This window comes from Musa acuminata, chromosome BXJ2-7 (assembly GCF_036884655.1).
Source record: "Musa acuminata AAA Group cultivar baxijiao chromosome BXJ2-7, Cavendish_Baxijiao_AAA, whole genome shotgun sequence".
NCBI classification, from domain to species: Eukaryota; Viridiplantae; Streptophyta; class Magnoliopsida; order Zingiberales; family Musaceae; genus Musa; species Musa acuminata.
Window position 1 is genome coordinate 13,977,453 of NC_088344.1, and position 21,214 is coordinate 13,998,666.

The 21,214-nt window shown below is 41.8% G+C and overlaps 2 protein-coding genes and 1 long non-coding RNA gene across 5 annotated transcripts; 1 reads left to right on the plus strand and 2 right to left on the minus strand.

Annotated features, from left to right (window-relative positions):
* Window positions 1–8,402: 8,402 nt before the first annotated feature.
* On the minus strand, window positions 8,403–10,924 carry LOC135617302 (nod factor hydrolase protein 1-like). 3 transcript variants are annotated; one of them, XM_065117372.1, is made up of 4 exons: window positions 10,556–10,924; window positions 10,338–10,478; window positions 8,536–9,576; window positions 8,403–8,457 (listed from the first exon to the last, which is right to left on the minus strand). In XM_065117372.1, the coding sequence occupies exons 3-4, from the start codon at window positions 9,572–9,574 to the stop codon at window positions 8,435–8,437; spliced, it is 1,062 nt and encodes a 353-aa protein (XP_064973444.1). In that variant the 5' UTR covers window positions 9,575–9,576; window positions 10,338–10,478; window positions 10,556–10,924; the 3' UTR covers window positions 8,403–8,434. The 3 variants fall into 3 exon arrangements, with proteins under 3 accessions (XP_064973444.1, XP_064973445.1, XP_064973443.1); XM_065117373.1 differs by having other exon boundaries at window positions 10,338–10,494; XM_065117371.1 differs by lacking the exons at window positions 10,338–10,478; window positions 10,556–10,924 and having other exon boundaries at window positions 8,536–9,696.
* A 272-nt stretch (window positions 10,925–11,196) lies between these two features.
* LOC135617303 (Golgi SNAP receptor complex member 1-1-like) lies at window positions 11,197–16,443 on the plus strand. Its single transcript, XM_065117374.1, has 5 exons — window positions 11,197–11,353; window positions 14,205–14,432; window positions 14,548–14,715; window positions 15,985–16,098; window positions 16,192–16,443. Exons 1-5 carry the CDS (start codon window positions 11,318–11,320, stop codon window positions 16,303–16,305), a joined length of 660 nt encoding a protein of 219 aa, XP_064973446.1. The 5' UTR covers window positions 11,197–11,317; the 3' UTR covers window positions 16,306–16,443.
* Window positions 16,444–17,954: 1,511 nt separating this feature from the next.
* LOC103991964 (uncharacterized) lies at window positions 17,955–21,187 on the minus strand. The gene is made up of 5 exons (XR_672236.3): window positions 21,039–21,187; window positions 19,373–19,462; window positions 19,146–19,211; window positions 18,424–18,568; window positions 17,955–18,325 (listed from the first exon to the last, which is right to left on the minus strand). It is a non-coding gene; the product is annotated as an uncharacterized LOC103991964 (long non-coding RNA).
* Window positions 21,188–21,214: the final 27 nt, after the last annotated feature.

The window sequence follows — 21,214 nt, forward strand, 5'->3', positions numbered from 1 at the left end:
TGCACTGATCTTTCCATAGTTTTTCACGAACTTGCGGTAGTAGCCTGTTAAACCCAGAAAGCCATGTAGCAATTTTATGTTTCTCGAGGTCGGCCAGTTTTGCATTGCTCCAATTTTGAAGGGGTCCACTGCCACACCTTCCTCTGATATGATATGCCCAAGATATTCCACCTTTTGTTGAAGAAAGCAAAAATTCGTGGTTGTTGTGTGTTCAAAAGGTGGTTTTCCGTATGTCTTCTTCGCATGCTCGTATTTGATGATACCCGGATCAAAGGTCCAGCTTTGTAAAGATTTGTGCTCCCTTTCATCTAGCAATTCATCTACTATTGGAATAAAGTATTTGTCCTTGATGATTATGCCATTGAGAGCTCGGTAATCAACACATATTCGTCATGTTCCGTCCTTCTTGCGTATAAGTAGCACCGGCGAAGAGTAGAGGTTGCAACTTGGCCGAATAACTCCTGTTTCGAGCATCTCTTTTATAATCCTTTCTATTTCATCCTTCTGGAGATGTGGATACTGATATGGCTGAGCATTTGCTGAAGATTTGCCTGGAAGAATCATTATACAATGATCATGCCGACAGGTAAGAGGTAGGTTGCGTGGTTCGTCAAATATATTTGAAAATTCAGCAAGGAAAGGAAGTAGATTTGGATCTTCAAATTCTGTTGGCTCTCCCTTAGTTTGCTGCTCAAGTTGTACCAAAAAGCCGCTGCATGCTTTATGCAAAACATTCTCCATTTGTTGTGTGCAAATCGTTGTTATGTCGCCCCCACGTTTCCCGTGCAATGTCACCTGTTTCTCCTTACTGTAAAATTTCATAATTAGTTACATAAAATTCCAAGAAATATCACCTAATGTCATCAACTATTTTATTATGAGCATGGCCTCATGATCATCAAGAGGGAGAAGGAAGAAATATGCAATCATCTCTTGGTAAGGCCTCATGATCATCAACAGTTTCACTTGTGGGCGCCTACGATCATACTTCAAAATCCATCCGTTGGCGACCTTAACGACAAACCTGCTACAATTCTCAATAGGTAAGTTCATATGGACAGCAACCTTACTGTTTAGGAAGTTATTAGTGCTGCCCGTCTCGATGAGAACAGTGATCGGTTGTTGTTTGAGAAGGCCTCCAACTTTCATCGTTTGCGGGTTTGAGTAGCCAGCTAGTGTTTGTACCGTAACTTCGGTCGGTTGTGGCTCTTCTTCTGCATCTTTTTCTTCATGTTCAAGGCTCTCTTCTGAATGTTCAATGACCTCTTCTTCTATCGGTTCAATCATAAGAAGTCCTCCTTTACTACAGCGATGCTCATGGCTCCACGGCTCGTCACAATGCCAACATAACCCCTTCGCATATCGCTCCCGAAGCTCTTCTCCTGTTAACCTCTTTGGTGCAGGGACTTGGTCGATAGTAGGGGGGGCTAAGGGCTTCAATATTACTGGTTGAGGAGTGACCCTAGTCCTCCGAGCTTCATGGTTCAATTGCTCCTCTTGATGTCGTGCGAAAGAGATGGCTGCCATAAGCGTGTACGGTTGTCGCGCTTTAACTTCTCCTCGGATCTCCGGCTTCAAGCCCTCAATGAAGGTCCTCAATAGCTATTTTTGAGACCAATCATGATTTTGATTAGATAACCTTTCAAACCTGGTTTGGTACTCCTGAATGGTGGAGGTTTGTCGGATCTTTGCTAGTTGTTCGTCAATATTCTCGTAATCGGTTGGTCTGAAGCGAATCAGCAGTTTTTCTTTGAATTGTCGCCATGAAAGGACTCCATAAGTATGTTCAAACCAGTCAAACCACTGAATAGCATCCCCTTCAAGATGTATAGCTGCAATTTTCACCATAGATACATCCGCGGTTTTGTGGTACCGAAAATATTGCTCCGCGCGCGAGATCCAACCAATCGGGTCTCCTTCTTCCCATCTAGGGAAGTCCACTCTCATGCATGGATAGTTGGGGTTGGTCATAGAGCTTCCCCTCTCTTGGAAGTCATATCTTTGGGCTTGGTGTGATTGGGCAAAGCTCTCTCCTTGATATGATTTCTTCGGGCTTAGTGGTCGGCCCAATCTGAGTTCGGTAAAAAGCGTCCGAATCTTATCCTCCATTCGCGCCTCCAAGGCTTCGAATTTAGCATTGATTGCCTCCTTAGATGCCATAGTATATGGCCCCAAATCAATGATGTTAAGATCTCTCTTTTGCTGTTGGGTTAAAGGCATGTATAGGTTGAGAGAAGTGATGGTCGAAAGTGTTGGTGGATTGGTGGATGTAGGCTGCGGTTTAGGCTTGTTTTGTGGCTGTTTTGGGTGCAGTTTGAGGGTGTGGTTTAGTAGAGTTTTAGGGCTGTGGATGAAAGTTTTGGATCTGTGGTAGATGGTAGCAAAGGTTTGACAGAAATCCGTGGAAGTTGCAGCAAGTATGTGCTGTCTTGTAAGAGTAGAATTGTCGTCGAAGAAACAACGGTTTCTCGACGTAATTTCCACCAAAAACTTGAGAGAATTGAGGAGGGAATTGATAGCAAAATCACAGTTTATATGACAGCAAGGATATCTAATTTAATCAAGAAAATTTCGGCAGTATAACAGCAAAGAAATTGGTGCAAGTTGCAATTGCAGAATTATCGTCGAAAAATTTCAGCGGGTTACGATGAAAATTTGCAGCAACATAAAATCGTTTTTAGAGATGAATTTCTTAATATATCAATCTTAGATGGAAGCCAAGATGATATATGAAGTCTATAAGAAATTTCATTCAAAAAAGATTGCAAATAGATGGGTTAAGGCAACGATATGCAGCTGAAATTTTCTGCAACATAGATTTTCAAGTGCAGCAGATTGGACATAAAAGATCAGTAGTTTATATTGAGAATTTTTCGATGAAACCAAAGGGAAATCTACTATTAGGAAGTGTCAAAGATGTCATAAAAATTTCATAGAAATTTGGATAGAAAAAGCATAGTAGCAAGATCAAACAGATGGTGCTATGCGGCTTGAATTCTGCAATTCAAGTGCAGCAGATTGGACATAAAAGATCAGTAGTTTATATTGAGAATTTTTTGATGAAACCAAAGAGAAATCCACTGTTAGGAAGTGTCAAAGATGTCATAAAAATTTCGTAGAAATTTGGATAGAAAAAGCACAGTAGCAAGATCAAACAGATGGTGCTATGCGGTTGGAATTCTGCAATGTATCTTTCGTCGTAGAGATGAAAACTTTGTGACGAAAAGTTTATGCAGCAATATAAGAACGATTTTTTTTTTTTTTGATTTTTGAATAAGGATAACTAAATTGCAGCAGCAGTAAGGTAGGAAACCAGAACCTGTTGCAATTCACGGGGAGATCGAAGGATGATCCGCGGTGGTGGAGATGATGGCGGAATTCGGTGACGATCTTTTAAGCAATTGTGGGAATTGCTTTGGATGGTTGTGGAGGGTTGATGGATGGCTGTGAAAGGGCAGCGAGACGCCAAGAACGCTGCTCTGATACCAGGTGTTAGAACCCTTGCAGATTCTAAACTTGGGGTTGATCTCTTTAGGGGATCAACCTCCTTGGAACTCTATAGGGGTTCCTCCCTCTAAGTTGCTGCTCAAAGGCTGCAGAAAAGATTCATCTATTGCTTAAGAAAAGAGAAGGAATACATGACTATTTATAGGGCTTCTAAACCCTAACTCCTAATAGGACTCCTACTTAAGACTCTTACACTCTAACCAACTCCTAATAGGACTCCTACTCAAGACTCCTATTCCCTTACAACTCCTAATTCTTCTCTAAGAAAAATCCTCCTACATGAATGCCCCTCTCAATTAGGACTCTCCTAGCTAGAGTCATAATAGAATGTCCCTCTCAATTAGGACTCTCCTAGCTAGAGTCCTAACATTTTTACATGAATGTCCCTCTCAATTAGGACTCTCCAAGCTAGAGTCCTAACAGAACAACCTGGCTCTGATACCACTGTTGGAAAAATCTTGGGGGTGACATCACATGTGCAGCGGAAGAATAAGAAAATAAAAATCCCCGATTCCTAAAGAGATGTTCGTCGTCGTGCGAAGATTGGTGCGCAAAATCCGCGAAACTGAAAAACTACGTATAGAGTAGATTGTGTTACCTAGGGAGATCGTATATCCCTGTTTCCTTGCAGATCTTTAGGAGAGGGTGAAGGAGGTCAAGCCTCATCCTCTCTAGCGGTGATCCACACAGCAGGGCTGCGACGACACTCCTCAAAACTCCAGGCCTACTCTGAGGTGGAGAGGGGAAGGAGAATAGGAGAGGCAAGCAAAGGCTCTAGCCTATGAGGCTCTGAATCCCTCCTATTTATAGAGGTCCCTTGTCAAAACCTAATGGATCCTCCCCTAGTGGGTATTGGATCTGCATTCAATAACCCAAGTCTTTTATATTACTGGATCTCTATCTAATAATCTCTCTTGGGCTCTTATTGGATCTTGTCCATGGGATCCAATAATTTAGGGGCTTATTGGATATCCAATAAGACAAGGGCTCCATCGGATATCTCATATCCGAACCTCTACTTATCGCAATACCTACCATATATGTGTGACCGACCCTCTAGGCCCAATATCGAGCTGGCCTTGAGTCATACCTGTAAAAACTCCTTCTAACTCAGTGAATTATCATCTTTGTAATAATTCACTCGACTCATCGACTACGGACGTACTATGCCACTATGCCGTAGTCCCCAGACGATACAGGGGAATCCAATCCATTAGACCTGTCTGTCCTTAGTTACCATGTACCTTTAGTCTCTCATCCATCTAATATCCCAGAGACCATATATCGAGCATGGTGCTGTCAGACCCATACGGTTTCTACTCGAGTCTCGCTCTAATCGAATTCTCCCGGAGAACTCTTTCTCTCTCAACCTGAATGACCCTGGCCAGGGATTTGTCTAAGCAAGAACACATGGGATATTCCTTTCACGACGCCGAGAGTGGATGATCCTCTATCGACACTCAATAGCCCTCGTAAGGTCGACTACCACTCCCAATGACCAGTTGTACTAGATCTGGGACAGCCAAACCTATAAGTCTAGTGTCAAAGAGTGGAGCACTCATACAGGACATCCTTGGTGTCTCATGTGTAAGGACCAGATATACCACTAGGACTACAGAATTGCTGTCTGACAATAAGGTATCATCAACCATCCAGCATTCCGTAAGTGGATCAATTAGTGAACTTATTCTCCAATGAGCACCTGTACTATATCCCTAGTGTCCCTACATGAGCAGCTATGAGACCAGCTGCATCCATCATATGGACGGGTATACAGCACACCAGTCTGTCCGGTTATCACGATATCTCTCTCGAGTAACCTATGACCGGGATTATTTAGGATATGTGTTTAAAGGTGAATCGATATCATTTTCGTGATCTCATCATGATCCGATTCCCATTGCACAAATCCAAGGACATCGCAATATATATATGCACATATGCAATAGTTATAAAGTGATATATGCCAAAATATAATAAGCAAAAGGATTCTGTATCAAGTCACATGTGCCATCACTCACGTGATTGGCTTGCTGGGCACCTATGACTAGCAAGTTCTGGGCATGCGGTATCCTCGCAACTGAGCGACGATCGAAAGGCCAGTGAGCCGTCTCACTTCAGCTAGGTATAGCACCTTGGTTGGGTCTTGGGCTTCATAATTTCCGCTGATGTTGCCTACTACCAGTTTTGAGTCACTAAAGGCCTTTAGGTCTCGGACGTGCATTTCCAGGGTGAGACATAGCCTTGAGAGCAGCGCCTCATACTTAGCTTCGTTGTTCGTAGCTTTAAACTCTAGTCAGAGTGCCTGCTCATACGTCTCTCCCTCCAAGCTTTTGAGGATGAGCTCTGCTCCTGCTCCTCTCGAGGCTGCGGATCCATCCATGTATAGGGCCCAAGTGCGCTCAGGGTGTTCCTGTCGAATAAAGCGCTCGTCGAGGGTTAGTTTGGAAATGAACTCAGCCAATACCTGTGCCTTTATAGCGGTTTTGGGGGCATATTGGATGTCGAATTCTCCGAGCTTGATTGACCATCTAAGCATCCAATCTGATGCGTCAAACTTGGAGAGGATTTGTTGTAGGGGCTAGTCAGAGATTACTTTTGTTGTGTGGGCTTGGAAGTATGGTCGTAGTTTCCGAGATGTTTTTATTAGTGCTAGCGCCAACTTCTCAATCGAAGGGTATCGCTCCTCGAGTTCGACAAGGACGTAGCTGATGTAGTAGACAACTTGCTGCACTTCCAGACCTTCCTATACCAACACCGAGCTGACTGTCTATTCTGAAGCCGCCAAGTAAAGACTGAGGGTCTCGCCCGGGTTGGGCAAGGCGAGGCGAGGTAGTTGAACGTGGTGTGCCTTTAGCTTTGTGAAGGCTTGTTCGCACTCCGGGGTCCATGCAAATTTGTTAGCTCAGCGCAGGGCTTAGAAGAAAGGGAGGCACTTGTCTCCCGAAGCGTGACATGAATCGACTGAGTGCTGCTAGCCTCCCGGTGAGTTGCTATATTTCCTTGATCGAGCATGGAGGTTGCATTTCTATTATGGCCTGAATTTTTTCTGGGTTGACATCTATTCCCCTCTGGTGGATGATAAACCTGAGGAATTTACGGGAACTGACCCCGAAAGTGCACTTCAAAGGGTTAAGGGGCATGTTGAACCGCTTGAGGGTCCGGAAGGTTTCGGCCAGGTTAGTTAGATGTGTGCTTACTGACCTGCTCTTGACAATCATGTTGTCGATGTAGACTTTTATATTCCTCCCAAGTTGTTGCTTGAACATCTTATTGACCATTCTTTGATATGTTGCTCCAGTGTTCTTCAAGCCGAAAGGCATTACTTTGTAGCACTATACCCTTTCGTCGATGACGAAAGTAGTGTGTTCTTGGTCTTGTGGCACCATTCGAATTTGGTTGTAGCCCGAGAATGCATTCATGAATGTGAGGAGGTCATGTCCTATAGTGGCGTCTACCAACTGGTCTATCCTTGGAAGCGGGTAGTAGTCGTTTGGGCATGCTCGGTTGGAAGCTTCCATTATGCTTCTTAACAAGGACTACAATCAATAACCACCGAGGATACTTCCGAATCCAATGCCAATCAGGCGGTCTACCTCGTTGTTGATTGCTTTTTGTCGGTCTGGGGTTAATTTTCTTGGTCTTTGTTTCACAGGACGTGCCTCGGGGCGGATGTTGAGGTGATACTGCACGATCTTCAGGTCGACTCCGAGCATATCTTCTGGGGACCATGCGAACACATTAGCATTTTTCTTCAGAAAGTCGACAAGTTGAATTTGGTCTGCTTCCGGCAATGTTGTCCCGACCTTAATGACCTTGTCCGGTCAGCTTCTTCTTAGGGGGACTTCGATCAATTGCTTTGTCGGTTCCGAGTGTGTTGGTGTTTTGAGGTCGTTCCGGGGATCTAGGGAAGATCGGTTGGGTCGCGACTTCTTTGGCATAGCGACTGTCGTCAGGTAGCATTGTCTGGATTCTTTCAGATTGCTTCAGACCACCCCGACCCCAACCAAAGTCAGGAATTTCATGGCGCGCGGTGGTAGGTAGAGACAACTGCTCTCAGCTTGTTGAGCTCGAGGTCGGTTGGGATGCGCCTCTTCAGTGAGCTTGTCCACCTTTATCATTGTCAGATTCCTACACACCGGCCTAGGTCGAGATGGGGAGGGGAATCCCGACTTAGGCCCCTCCAAAAATTAACTTAGTGAAATTCTTTATCAAAGATCCTCTGCCCCCTACCAGATGTTGGCAAGGGGCTTTTATTCTAGTACCTGAGAGTCGATCGTACGTGGCGTTTTTGCAATGACCAACTCCCTGAGCGATGAGTTCGTACCTTCGGACGACCGTCGCCCTAGATGTGTGGAACGGCACTATATGGCACCGTCCCGAGCTTCCCAATGTGGTCCTTTGTTGGGGCGATGCTAGTTCATGCGGCCCTAAACAACGGAGGAGAGTGGCCATCGTCCCAAATTCCTAGTGGCACATCCGATGTGACGTCGCGTCTTCTTCCTGAGGTTATATGATTGCGCTGGTGTGGTTGGGGGCCGTATCAATGTGACGAAATCCATATGCCCTATAACTCTTATTTTGAAGAAATTATATTAAAATCTTAAATACTTAGAATATACTTTATTATTTTCATCACTCATTTTTCAATCTTACTAAAAGGAGATATTAATATTAACCGAAGTTCAAGTGATCAGATTCGCTATATTAATAAATATGACAGTGTTCTACTTTTACCGACACCTAAACTCTGAATTAGAACATACCAATGCGAACGAAACGTCCATTTGAGCGTACCAACTTGAACACACACAGCCACCGAAGAAAATAACATACACGTATACCAGCCTACTAATCAAACCGCACGCCAACATCTGTAACATAAGATTCTACTGCTCCCACCGTGATCTAGTCTTCCGTGGATCCCTCAATGTCCCCACGCACTCCAGGCTGCCAAGTCAAACAAAGGCAACTCGGTCAGCTTGCGTCGTCCTTTGCCATCTCTATGTATTATGATAGTTCCATTACCTGCTCTCGAGACGCGCCACTCCTCGTCGTACCCGATCGCCCAAAAGAAGTACCCGCCGAGGCCCAGCCGCCGCGCGTACTCCACCTTCCTCGTCACCGACCACGGATCGTCGTAGCCGATCCACGTCCTCCCCGCGTAGGAGTACGCTGCCACCATCGCCTCGTCGTGCACCACCGTCGCCCCGTTCTCCCTGTTGAAGTCCTCCACCTTGGCGTACACGAGCACCCCGTCCTTCCCCGGGCCCACGCCGACCGTCGGCGCGCCAACGCCGTGCTGCTCCGGGTCCTTCAGAAGCCACGTCTTGCCGTATAGCGGCATGCCCATTGCCACCTTCTCCCGCGGCATCCCGGCGGCCACCCACGACTCCAGCCCGTAGCTCGTGCTCACGTTGCTTCTGGGGTCGTACAGCGCCGCGTGCTCGCCAGTAGCCGACGTGTCCCAGGAGCCGTGTAAGTCGTAGCACATCGCGTTGATCCAGTCGAGCCCCGCGGCCAGCCGGTCGATCGGGTACGACCGCCGGCCGCTGCTGAGAAAGAAGCGGGGAGCGAAGTACACGGCCGACGTCAGGAGGAGGCGCGGCCGGCCGGTGGCTACGGCCTCGCTCTCCACTGCGGCGCGCCACTCGAGCAGCAGCTCCCCGAGGTCGGCCATCTCCTTGTCGTCCTTGGGGAACTCCCAGTCGAGGTCGAAGCCGTCGATGCCGTACTCGCGGGCGAAGGCGACGGTGGAGTGGATGAAGGCGGAGCGGGCGGCGGGGTCGGCGGCGAGCGGGGCGAAGGCGGAGTGGCTACCGCTGCCGCCGATGGAGATCAAGGCCATGACGGGCGGGTCGTGGGCGTGGATGGCAGCGGCGAAGTTTCTCAGCATGCGGTCGCCGTCGGGGGTGATGACGAGCTCGGAGGTGGTGGGATCGACTTGGACGAAGGCGTAGAAGACGTGGGTGAAGTAGGAGAGGTCGATAGAGGAGGGCGGAGAGTAGGAGAAGGTCCACGTTGGCCAATAACCTGCTTTGATTGCAGAGGGACGAGAAGCAGCCATTCCTGCATCAGAGAAGATGGAGGGGAAGAAGAGGGTGATCAAAAGCAGAAACGCTACGTGTCGTCCACCGGCCATCCTCACAACACAGCAGGAGCAGCCTTCATTGTTGGGATTTTGGTGACTGCTGTGTTAACTAATTAAAAGAAAATTACTATGTAATCCGAACCATTCTTTTTAGATTCATCCCTTTTCTAACTCAGCAAAATAGCCAATCCCAGACAAAATCATATGTTACTGCTGGTCTAATTCTACCCTGAGGAAACCCATTACATGGTTTTGTACACATCTTTCCCGGTCATATGGGGAAGACAAATTGTATGATACACAGAGAATTATCTATTAAGGATTTACATCACTTCATATGAATCTTACAAAGTGTTCAGTGCATGAAACTATCGCAAGCTATATTCATTCCCTTTTCATTAATCGCACTACTTTTTGCTCAGTTATTCTACCTTATGCATTCATTTACAAGTCAGGAAGAAGAAGAAGAAGAAGGTAGCTGCTTCCGAGATAAAATTTAACTACGTTGTATGGTGGAGCTTTTTATTTTTTATGTTACATTTATGCTTGCTTTAAGTGTTCATTGATGAACATGATCGTGCTGATGATTTCAAAAGTTTGATGCAAAACTAAATAGATAAACAAAGCACAAAATCGTAAGTCATTGCAGATTAGGGTTACAGAGCAAATTCTCTTCGAATGTTGTCATGTTTACTTACATACGCATGCAGTTGGATAAGCTGGAGAAGTGGAACCGTACCTTGCAACTTTGTTCTTGCTTCTTCTTCAACTTGAGAGTGCCATTTCCTCCCGGAACACCAATTGGGTCGATCTTGGCGTTCCAGGTGTTAGGGTTTGTCTCGTCGACTTCTTTCTGAGCTCTTACGGGATTACAAAAGATCTACCATCAAGAGTAACTGATATAAGGTTAGAGATCTGGAGAAGCTAATTTGTCGGATGGAGGAGCAGATACTTTACCAAAGAATCTGCAATTCAAATATTTGGTGTCAGATTATTCGAAGACGCTGGTCTCTGGGTGATCTTCATCTCGATTGAGACGACAACATGAGCGCTTTCAACTTTCTTCGGGTTGGGTTTCACAAGTTTGATGGTTCGGGCAGAAAGAGGAGGAGAGAAGGCGCCGTCGACTTGTACGGACGAGAGGAGACGATGGACAGGGATAAAAAAGCTGGGAAACGAAGGAGGAGGAGGAGGAGAAGAGAGCAGGCAAGATGCGGCGAAGCAAAACCGCCTCCGCCCGCTTCCACCGGCCGCCGGCCGCCGTTAGAAGAGGAGGAATCGCCGCGTGCCGCTCTCCATGGGTGCCAGGAAAGGGGTTTGGGAACTGAGCGGAAGGGGGAACGAGGACTGGGGATCGATTTGAGCAACGTTGTCAATTATTCTGTTCCCACATGCGTACCTGCAAAAACAATGAGAGTCTATATGGGTCCCAGTTGGTCTCTCCAACGTATTGGCTGTTGCGATTTCGAGTAACACAGTTACGTTTTTAAGAAAGACTCAAATCGAACCGGGTTTATTTCTTAATTAAACCAAGCCGAACCAAACCGAATAGAGCGAGAGAGAGAGAGTTATCGGTTGACTCGTCTCCGCTCGTTCGCCCATCGGTGTCTGACTCCCTAATAAACGTGCTCGTCTGCGGATCGTGAAGCAACCTCCCTCTCAGCCCTCACCTCCTTCCGTCTCCACATCGATCCCGAGTTAGATCTCCAGGGGGCGAACATGGAGGCGTCCTCGTGGGACGCCCTTCGGAAACAGGTGCCTCACCCTTGCCCTAACCCTAAAGAAATCTTGCGTCTTTCTTGATCCGCGCGGAGCATCCGATTCTGGTGCAAATTTTCATGGAATTGGCGTTGATCTGATTTGTGAATTGTGGATTGTGTCCCGATTGTTTGGTTTCTCCCCCGTTTTTTGTGCCAAATTGATCTGATATCGATCACGAACTGCCGGAATTTTATTGCTTGGGATTTTGTATTTCTCATGGGATTGTGGTGGTGAAGGATCTTAGGGCCTGTAGGAGCTGTTTATGTTTTGATTCGATTAAGATTTGAGCGTCCTTAATCCCTAATATCAAAGTCCTTTTGTTCACCGATTCTTTGGTAAGAGATTTTTGCTAATATATTGAATGCGTTCTTTATGCAAGATGCCCAAAAATTAAGCAGCAAGGTATCTTTCTTCTAATTCCTAAATTATAAAGGTAGATCTTGGACGCGTCTCTGGAGATCACGGAAGGAATACATTGACTCCCTTAAAACGTAACCCATAATCAGATTGTTCACCAAACAGCTGCACGTTAGGAATTTGAAGAAATATATACTATTACCAAGTTTTTTTTTATTTTTGTAATTAAAATATAACATCCCATGAAAAAATAACAATCGTTGTTATTCCTACTGTAACATTTTATCAAGTTGTTCTTGTAGATCGTCCTCCCTTTTTTGTGATTAGGATTGTCTGGAAGCCCTCCATCCATATTTGCATAAGATGCTTGCGTCATTGGTGTCAGTGCATTATAAATTGTTATTTTGGACAAAGCAATCTTTACTTTAGCAAGAAATATCGTTTGGAGTGCACAAGCTCTCACAATTGTGTTTTATTTCCATCAATATTGGCATGGGCATGAGCACCCAACCAAAAAGTAGTTTCGATGAAGATTAGGAAAATGAAGAATGAAATGTAATGTGAAGGATTTTGCAATATTGATCGCTCCAGCCCACTGACATGTAGATAAGCCATTACCAAGGTTATGCTTTCTGACCTATTGGCAATGTAAGGTAATTAATATGTATATCTTGTCATGTGATTGGAAGCATCTGAGTCAATAATCCACAAGTTCTGACAGGATGCAAGATTAGAAATGAGAATGAAGGGGGAGTTGTCTCATGTTTGATGTGTGGATGCATAAGAAAGGAATATCCAAGACCAACTTGTATGGGTTGTCCAAAGGCAGCATACTGTGTGTCACTTAATTCTTCTTTTGCCCATGAGTAGGCCCCACATCTTTGGTTTTTTTTAAGCTTTCCATGGTGCATTTTAACAGCTTCTTGAATACCTTGGTTATCTTTTTACAGTCTGATCTTACTGAAACGGTGCATTTTCATCAATTAGTAGACTAGTTCTATTGCAATTTTGAGAATCCTCACTTTTATGAGAATTACTACAACTAGCATTCAAGATGTAGGCCGCATCTTATATCATCTATCACCTCTTATGTGCATGTTGAGGACAAGCATGCAATAAGAATACAACTTTTCTTTTGCTGAGGTTTGAGTTCGAATTAGCTACATGTGCATAGTAGCATGAGTAGAAAGATTAATTAATCAGGGTTACCAAAGCATCTAATCCACATAATTCTGGCTCTATTCATGAGTCCTTTTTTTACATATCCATATTCCTCCTAGTGGCCTGGTGGCAGCTTTGTTTGAATGCAAGACGTTGTTCCCATTAAGCTTTAGTATTAGTTATCCATTGTCTAGAATTCTCATTGATTGGTAAGCTGTTCTATATGGAAAAAACTTCTTATATTCCTTTAACATTAGTTGCTGACATATGTTCCTTCACTAGGGATCAGCCAATGATGTGTTCAGGCTTTGACAATGTTAAGTTGTAAATACATTGAATCTTTGGTGCAACTAAGTACAAAATAAATTAACCAAAATTTTTTGTTAGGTGGTGAATTTTGATGCTATGATTTTATTATGCAAGTTGATAGCTATTTATTGGCAAAGTTATATTCTCTTTGAGACCGAAATCTTAAAATTGTTGATTATCAAGAAATTGGCAAAGTATGTTTATAAAAGAGTAGGCTTCATAGCCACTCCAAGCCATGAACAGTTGTAAGAAACACCGTCCATATTAAGATCAGTTAACCATCACAGCATCACATCATTCTGGTGAAATAAACACTACTAGTACGACAGTTATGGAATATGGCATTTCTTGAAAGTTGGTCTAGTACTAGTCAGGAGGAAACTTGTGGATACCTGGTAAATAGGGATGAGGTGGTACATGCTTGGAATGTTGCTGGATGGAAAAGGTGCTTGCAGTTGCAATAGTTTTGATGATTCACACAGCATGATAACGAAGGTGCCATTATTTTCAGTGATTTTGCATGCCTTGAGAGGTTGGCAAATTTCTGACCCAAACAATCTCAATAAAGCCTTTACAGAGCAATTGTGTGCCAGATGATCTAAGCTTTGAGGTTTTCCGACTAGACAAATTAAGAGATCTTCCTTCGTCTTGAATGATTGTGAAACATTGAGAATCACTCAATCAGCATAGGTAAGAATTGCCCAATGCTAGTACTACTCAGCTCAGTATGTCATTACTTTCATGGCACAAACTGACTAATATTGTTGAGCATGGTAATTTTATACCTCAGTTATGATAAAGCTGTGAAATATAACTTTTTTTTTCAAACATTCAACCTATTTTTGTTGGTTATTACAAGTTATTGTATTGCTTCCTTGGCACTCTATGGTTTACTGTTACGGTTCTTTATAGTTTCGAGGCCTTTTTTTAATGATAGGCGTAGAAGGCATATTATACATGTGACGTACCATGTTAAGACATTGAACTCTGTTGATAAGGATATTTTTCTTGTTGATAGGCAAGGAAGCTTGAAGCTCAGTTGGATGAGCAGATGACTTCATATCGTAGACTGGTTTCGGCAAAACCTGATGGCTCAGCAAATGAACTAGAATCTGGAATTGAACATTTACTGAAGCAACTCCAGCATGTCAATTTGCAGATGCAAACTTGGGTTTCTTCTGGAGGCTCACAGATTATTTCTCATACATTGACACGACATAAAGAAATTCTGCAAGATCTTACTCAGGTACAAAGTGCTGCTAAAGGTGCATTCACTTCTGGAAATCTGTCCTTGAACCAGTTCAGAATTTGGTGCATAGGATTCAAGAAAATTAATCTTGCCTTTGTTCACGTGTTTTTAGGAGTTTTTCCGTCTTCGCTCGAGTCTTAGAGCAAAGCAAGAACGTGCTTCACTTCTTCTCGACTTTAGGGATTTTGATAAGGCAAAAGTAGACATGGAAGAGGGTGCTGATTCTGTTGAGCATGCTTTGCTTAAAGAACAAGCTACTATAAGTAGAAGTTCAGGGCAGGTGCCTGATCTCTCTCTCTCTCTCTCTCTCTCTCTCTCTCTCTCTCTCTTATATATATATATATATATATATATAAACTCCCCACATACATACATGACCACACATCATGCGAATGTACTTTTGTTTGTGTATTCCACCTCTCTCTTCATGATACATTCCGTTATAATCTTTGGCAGTATTTGTTGCTTTCCATTGTAATTATCATCTACAAAGTTCTTCAGCATGGTGGCTGGTTACATTATTGGCAGTTCCTTTATTGGCCTGGTTTATTTGTATGTTACTGAAATAGTGGTATTTGCTTCAAATCTAAGCTAAATAACTTAACAAATTATTTGCTGAGGTAAAATATAATGAGAACTTTTTGAGTTCTCTATTGCATGAGAAAATTGAAAGAGTAAACTGTATAAGGTGAGAGACAGTCAAGAAGAGTGGGTCTTAGATGATAATCAATATTCACATCATTCATGTGGATAATTTACATGGGATGCTGTCCTGTCTCAGTCAAGGCAAGGACTAGCCTTTCCTTCACAAGATCATGACATGGTCCACTGCAGCTGCAGATCACAGTTGGAGTTTGTTTTGCACTCTTTGTTTGTGGTTGGACCCTGTTTTGGCCAAGACAGCTTTAATATATCATACAGCAGATATATTAAAGCTGCTAATTTGTCAGGGGAACTTTCTTTGCAGCAGTGCAAATGTCTTACAAGCAGGAGCATCAACATGGTAATTGGATATCAATTTAACAAAAGCTGAAGCTCATAGGTTATGGGCTGACAATTGGTATATATCTAGTCTAAGCCATAAGATACTGTTTGACTCTTGCATGTTTGCTTTTTTCCCATCTCTTTGCTAGGGGGTGAACCTTATGAATGATTTGGCCAAAAGACACCATGATGTTATACTCAGATACATTGTAAAAGTTCATGACATTGCATTTCCAAAGTACACATTGACCATTTGCAATTTATGAAACTAAGTACATGGAAATGCTATTTGGTTGTTTCTTGTATGGACACACATCACCCAGTATTTTGTCGTCTTGCCACTTGTGATGTTTCTTATTTGTTTATCATGTTATTTTTCTATCAGATGTTTCTTCTTTTATCATGCAATTCCATATCATGGGCAAGAAAAAAGAAATAAACTTACTGCAATTTCATTGCATCAGAAGCAGTTGGCACTTGTGACACAATCCTTTCACAAATTGTCTTCTAATAATAATAATAATATTATTATTATTATTATTCGACCATGTTTATGGTATTTCAGATGGATAATGTAATATCTCAAGCACAAGCTACCCTAGGATCACTTATTTTTCAGCGCTCCACATTTGGTGGGATCAACACAAAGATAAGCAATGTTAGCAGCAGACTTCCTACGGTATGTGCACGATAAGTTTGGCTTGATGCAGAGTTAGCTTGTTGATTGAGAGTAAATGCTTTAACGCATATAGCTACTGTGCACTCCCTGCAGGTAAATCATATCCTATCAGCAATTAAAAGGAAAAAGTCAATGGACACCATCATCCTCTCCCTTGTTGCTTCTGTTTGTACATTTATGATCTTGATTTACTGGTTGTCAAAGTGACTTGCATCTTAAAACTGATGCCTATGAAAGATCTGGCTATATATTAAGAACATACTCATGTCTCAGAGAACATGCACCCTTTTGTAACTTGTGTTGTACTTCACCCTGTTCATTTCTACTATTAATTGTCCTGCAGAAGAGCAGAGTGTGTGTTATAGAACTTGTAAATTTCCATCCTTTTTGATCCATGACTCGTTAGATGATAAATGTAGAGAGCGTCGACCTGCTGTTGTATGGGAAGCATTGAAGCCTCATTCCAATCACCTCAAAATCAACAGTGTAGGCTTCATCAGATCCAAGATTATTCCTGTTGAACATGACAGTGCTTCCTCAATATTTTTGGAAACAAAATTATGTGATTGAGTTTATATATATATATATATATATATATATATATATATATATATATATATATATATATATATATATATATATATATATATATATATATATATATATATTATTTATTTTTTTATTTTGATCAAACTAGTAAAATAAATAGTATTTAAGTCCATGCGTAAAAAAATTTGGTGATCGAAAAATTAAAATGTAATTACTGTTTGCGTGATTTAAAGTTTTTTTTTATTATTGCATCCGATGGTTGTTCGGGTGTCTAAAAACATGACTCGAAGTCATGACACCTATTTATGACGCACACAGCGTCTTTCTAGAAAGAGACAGGAGTTTTGCCCCCAAAGGTCTCGAGCTTCTGGGACGTGTGATAAATTCACAAGACGAATACATGGTCTTTAATAGGCCCATATATGGCCTCTTTGTGCGGGGCTCTTTGATCCTTTCTTTTCTTGATTTTTGGGTATCAAAATAGGGGGATGTCTAATAAGGTGAACTATCAATGCTTGCAACTTCGAGTTGGCATGGAAAAGCTACTTTGAGAAGCATCTTTTGCGTGCCAAAGGATACTGATGCGGTCTTCTGGTTTTATTAGATAGTACCAAATGCAAAGTAGTCGTCAAAGCCGCACAGGAAATCAGTGTGCTACTGTACTGTATGCAAGGATAATTATACCTCTGGTACCTAAACCGTATTAACATCGTAATTTTTTTATATTTAAAAAATTTATATTATAATCCTTATAATTATAAAAATAAAATAAATAAATTTTATTTATCCTAATATCGTGCATGATGATGTAAAAATGATAAACAAAAAAATAATCTTAATATCCTTTTTATTTCTAATGATTTTATCAAAATAATAATAATTTTAATAACTCATGTTGAAAATAAAAAGAACGATAAAATTATCTTATTATCCATCATTTTTATGTGAATCCAACACATGATGTCATGTATTATATTTTTCATCAATTGTTAGGACAAACAAAATTATTTATTTCACTTCAAAAATTATAAAAATCCTAATATAAATTTTTAAATATAGATCAAAATATAAAAAAAACATAAGAGATAATATCTAATTAACCCATCCAAACAAAAGATCACTATTCAACCATAAGTTTGAGCTCCACACGTTACTGACAACTCGTTCCCTCCACGAATTAGTTATTGCATATATCTTTTTGTTGTCATGAGAAACGCAAACCTCTTTCAACGTTGGATTCGATATCAGGATCGAACAGGAACCAAAAAATTGTTTGCCAAAGACCATAGAGTTTCATGAACCATAGATGAGCTAAAGAGTAGAATTCATTTCAATCTGTTACGTTGAGGCTCCTAGAGAAAGACATAGTCATATACAAGTTTTAAGAACAGGATTAACAGTTGACATGATTCAGTACAAATGAATTATCCACTACAATTGGGAATAAGAACAATATTTTTAGATATGAACATGGAGAACATTGGCACGATAAGAGTTACCCAGTAAGTTTCGGCATTCTAGCAAATCAGTAAGGAGACAAGCTAGATGACAACTCACAGGAGAATTCTAAATATGCAGAGGGGCGGCCAAGCGTAGATAGGACAAATTATGAAATTATGTTGATGATGTTTCCGACTTGAGCCCGGCAGGGAAGATGCTATTCTTAAACAATTTAGCCCTGCATTACAGACAGAAAACTTGGTTTGCATTCTATCAATGACAACCATATTCACGTTGTGAACACCAAGAAAAGAAATGAAATGATGATTTAATTACCTTAGTGAATCATAACCAAGGCAGCACCATTCACACCATCTTAAAAAATTAACATTGCTTTTCTCGGATCCACTCAACGAAATTGTCCAAAATTAAGGGCCAAGCAAGTTCGGCATCATAATTGTTTAAGATATGGGAAGTTCATCTACAACAGTTGATGGTAACATGTCATGCAAGTTTATCTAGAACAAAGGAAGGTTAGATGTAAGCATTTCATCATTCAAGAAAACATAGAAACAACACCTTCTGGCGGTAAACTGTACGTGGGTACAAATGACAGCAGTGTGGGACTCTTCTGGATAGCAGGTAATCCACCTAAACTGGGCTCAAAAGACTTTTGGGGTGGATTCAAATAGGTGTATGTACCTGAGTCCAGTTTGGGTTCAGGTTCTGATGCTCACAGGGTTTGTCACGTTCAGCTTTGAGCAGCAAGTATCCTACTCATTGTCATTCCTAATGTGAGCTAGAGATGACCGCAGATTTAAGCGGGTTGGCATTTTCAGAATACCAGTCAAACAATGTAAACCAGGTTTGGGTACCCACAACCGGTACATGTAAGGAGGTAGCTATCATATCAGATATAGCCGGGTTCCTCCATCGTCAAGTTTGAGTTTGGGTTTTGGGTTCAGGTTCAGGTGAATCTGCATTTAATCGACCTGTTTCATCCCTAATCCCTATATATAGGATAATGAAAATCTCAACACATATGGATCAAAATGTACCTCTTTACAAAATCTGAGAAAGCTTGTCCGCTGGTCCAGGTTTATGACCGTGTAATCAAGTTGGTACTGCAAGTTGGCATGTCCACGAGTATCAGATTACCGATTCAGATCACAGAAAATAAGGGCATACTAGGATTGTTAGCAAAGAAATAACAGAAAATACAATTGGATATTAAACCATGGTCTAAGGGGATAGACAAAAGCTGAAAGCATTAATTAGTAATTACCTTAAGATATTTGACGAACTTGTCAACTTGAGGCCAGAATTGGAAGCCTAGTATAAGATCAAGCAGTTCACATGCACTTCTGTTTTTCCTCTACATAAGAATACATTACATAGTTCGAGAATATAAGGTAAGATATGTCTTCTCATCACATCCATGTTTGTGTGTGTGTGTATATGAACATACATACATACATGCATACAGACACATACATATATATATACATACATATATATATATATATATTAAGAGCTATGAGAGACTGATAACTCTACCGCCTGTAGTCCAGAATGAGAAGAACATTGGTACTGAATGCATTATGATTTGTGTCTACAAATACACATAAAAGTAATGGTGATAAAGTCTGACTCGATCAATCCAAAAGAGGCATCTGCATATGCATAGAAGAGGTTGTCAATCCGTTCCACCTCCTTGAAACATCTTTACTAAAGGCTAAACAGCAAGAAATGAAGAAAAACTGAGATAAATTGGCCGCATCGAAAAGTGGATGATGGTAGTATACAAGCAAGAAACAAAGGAGTGGGGGAGACAATGGTAGAAGTTTTCAAACATGGGTATGTATCTAACAGTGACTGACAGTTTTCAATCAAAATCAAAAGAGCATCACTGAGCTTCATTATCCTTGATATCACAAGAATTAATGGAATGTGATTGGCCTTCAGTACTTCATTGAATTACTTCTTTTAGTTAATAGAATATTCAAGATGGTGCCATGATTGTTACTTCAAAAGATAGCAGGAAAGTTGACAATGCAGCCATGGATCAGACTAATTTATAAGATCTTTTTTACACCTTTTGGTTAGATTTCAACACGTCCACATTCAACAGAAAAAAGCATGGTTAACTGATTATAAAGCCAACTCCAGTGTCCCTGAAAGCAAAGGCTGAAAAGAATTAAGAGCATCAATGAAAAAAATCTATATTTCAACCATCAAAGTTATGTGCTGGTCAAATCAGTTAAAGAAAGCTATGACAAATTCCCAACTATTTTACAGCCGCTCCCTGTTTCAGCTAATTCCAGGTTGTTCTAAAACGAAAAGATAAAAAGTAGATCCCACGATGAAATTCAGCTAATCCTGGATGGTAAGAGTTACAGTTCTGATCTTGGGATATCTTGCTTTTTCTTCGTTCTTATTCCTATCTCCTTCAAAAGATGCAATACATTGATACCTAAAATTAGTGATGGACACAAAAGGACATGTATTTGACAATGCAATATACATAACCTGGAAAAAGCCTGGTTCCAAAAAACTGAAAACCAAGCCACATGTAGCCCCAATATTATATCGTCTTCAACTATCCTACGTTCAATCCCTGGCTTGAGACCAGGTGGTGGACATATTCATGATTTAGAGCATCACGATCCTAACAAAGAACCCTTTTCCTCATGTACATGTAAAGCAATTCAACAAACAACACCAATTCGTCTGACCCGAGAATCAAAAGCAACAGAAGGTTCAAGATTTAAACCCTTTAAACAGTATCCCATGATCGCAGCCAGCAGAAGGCTAGTCAAATTCAATGAGGTAACGGAACCAAGTCACACAAAAAGCGTCGTACACCAACCCCACCAAACGAAACGAGAAACACAGAGAGACGATTCATCGAGTTCCAAACAACGGCGGGATGGATCTAGGTTACCACTCACCCGAGCGGCAGGCAACGGAGGAAACCGGGGAAGCGTTGACGGGGGCGGCGGAGCCGGATTTCCGCGTGGAGGATCGCCACATCGCCCCTCCGGACCAATCGAGGCGAGGCGGAGCAGCAAAACGGTGGCCTTTTGGGTGTGTGTGTGTGTTGTTTGTTTTAGCGAAAGAGAAAATA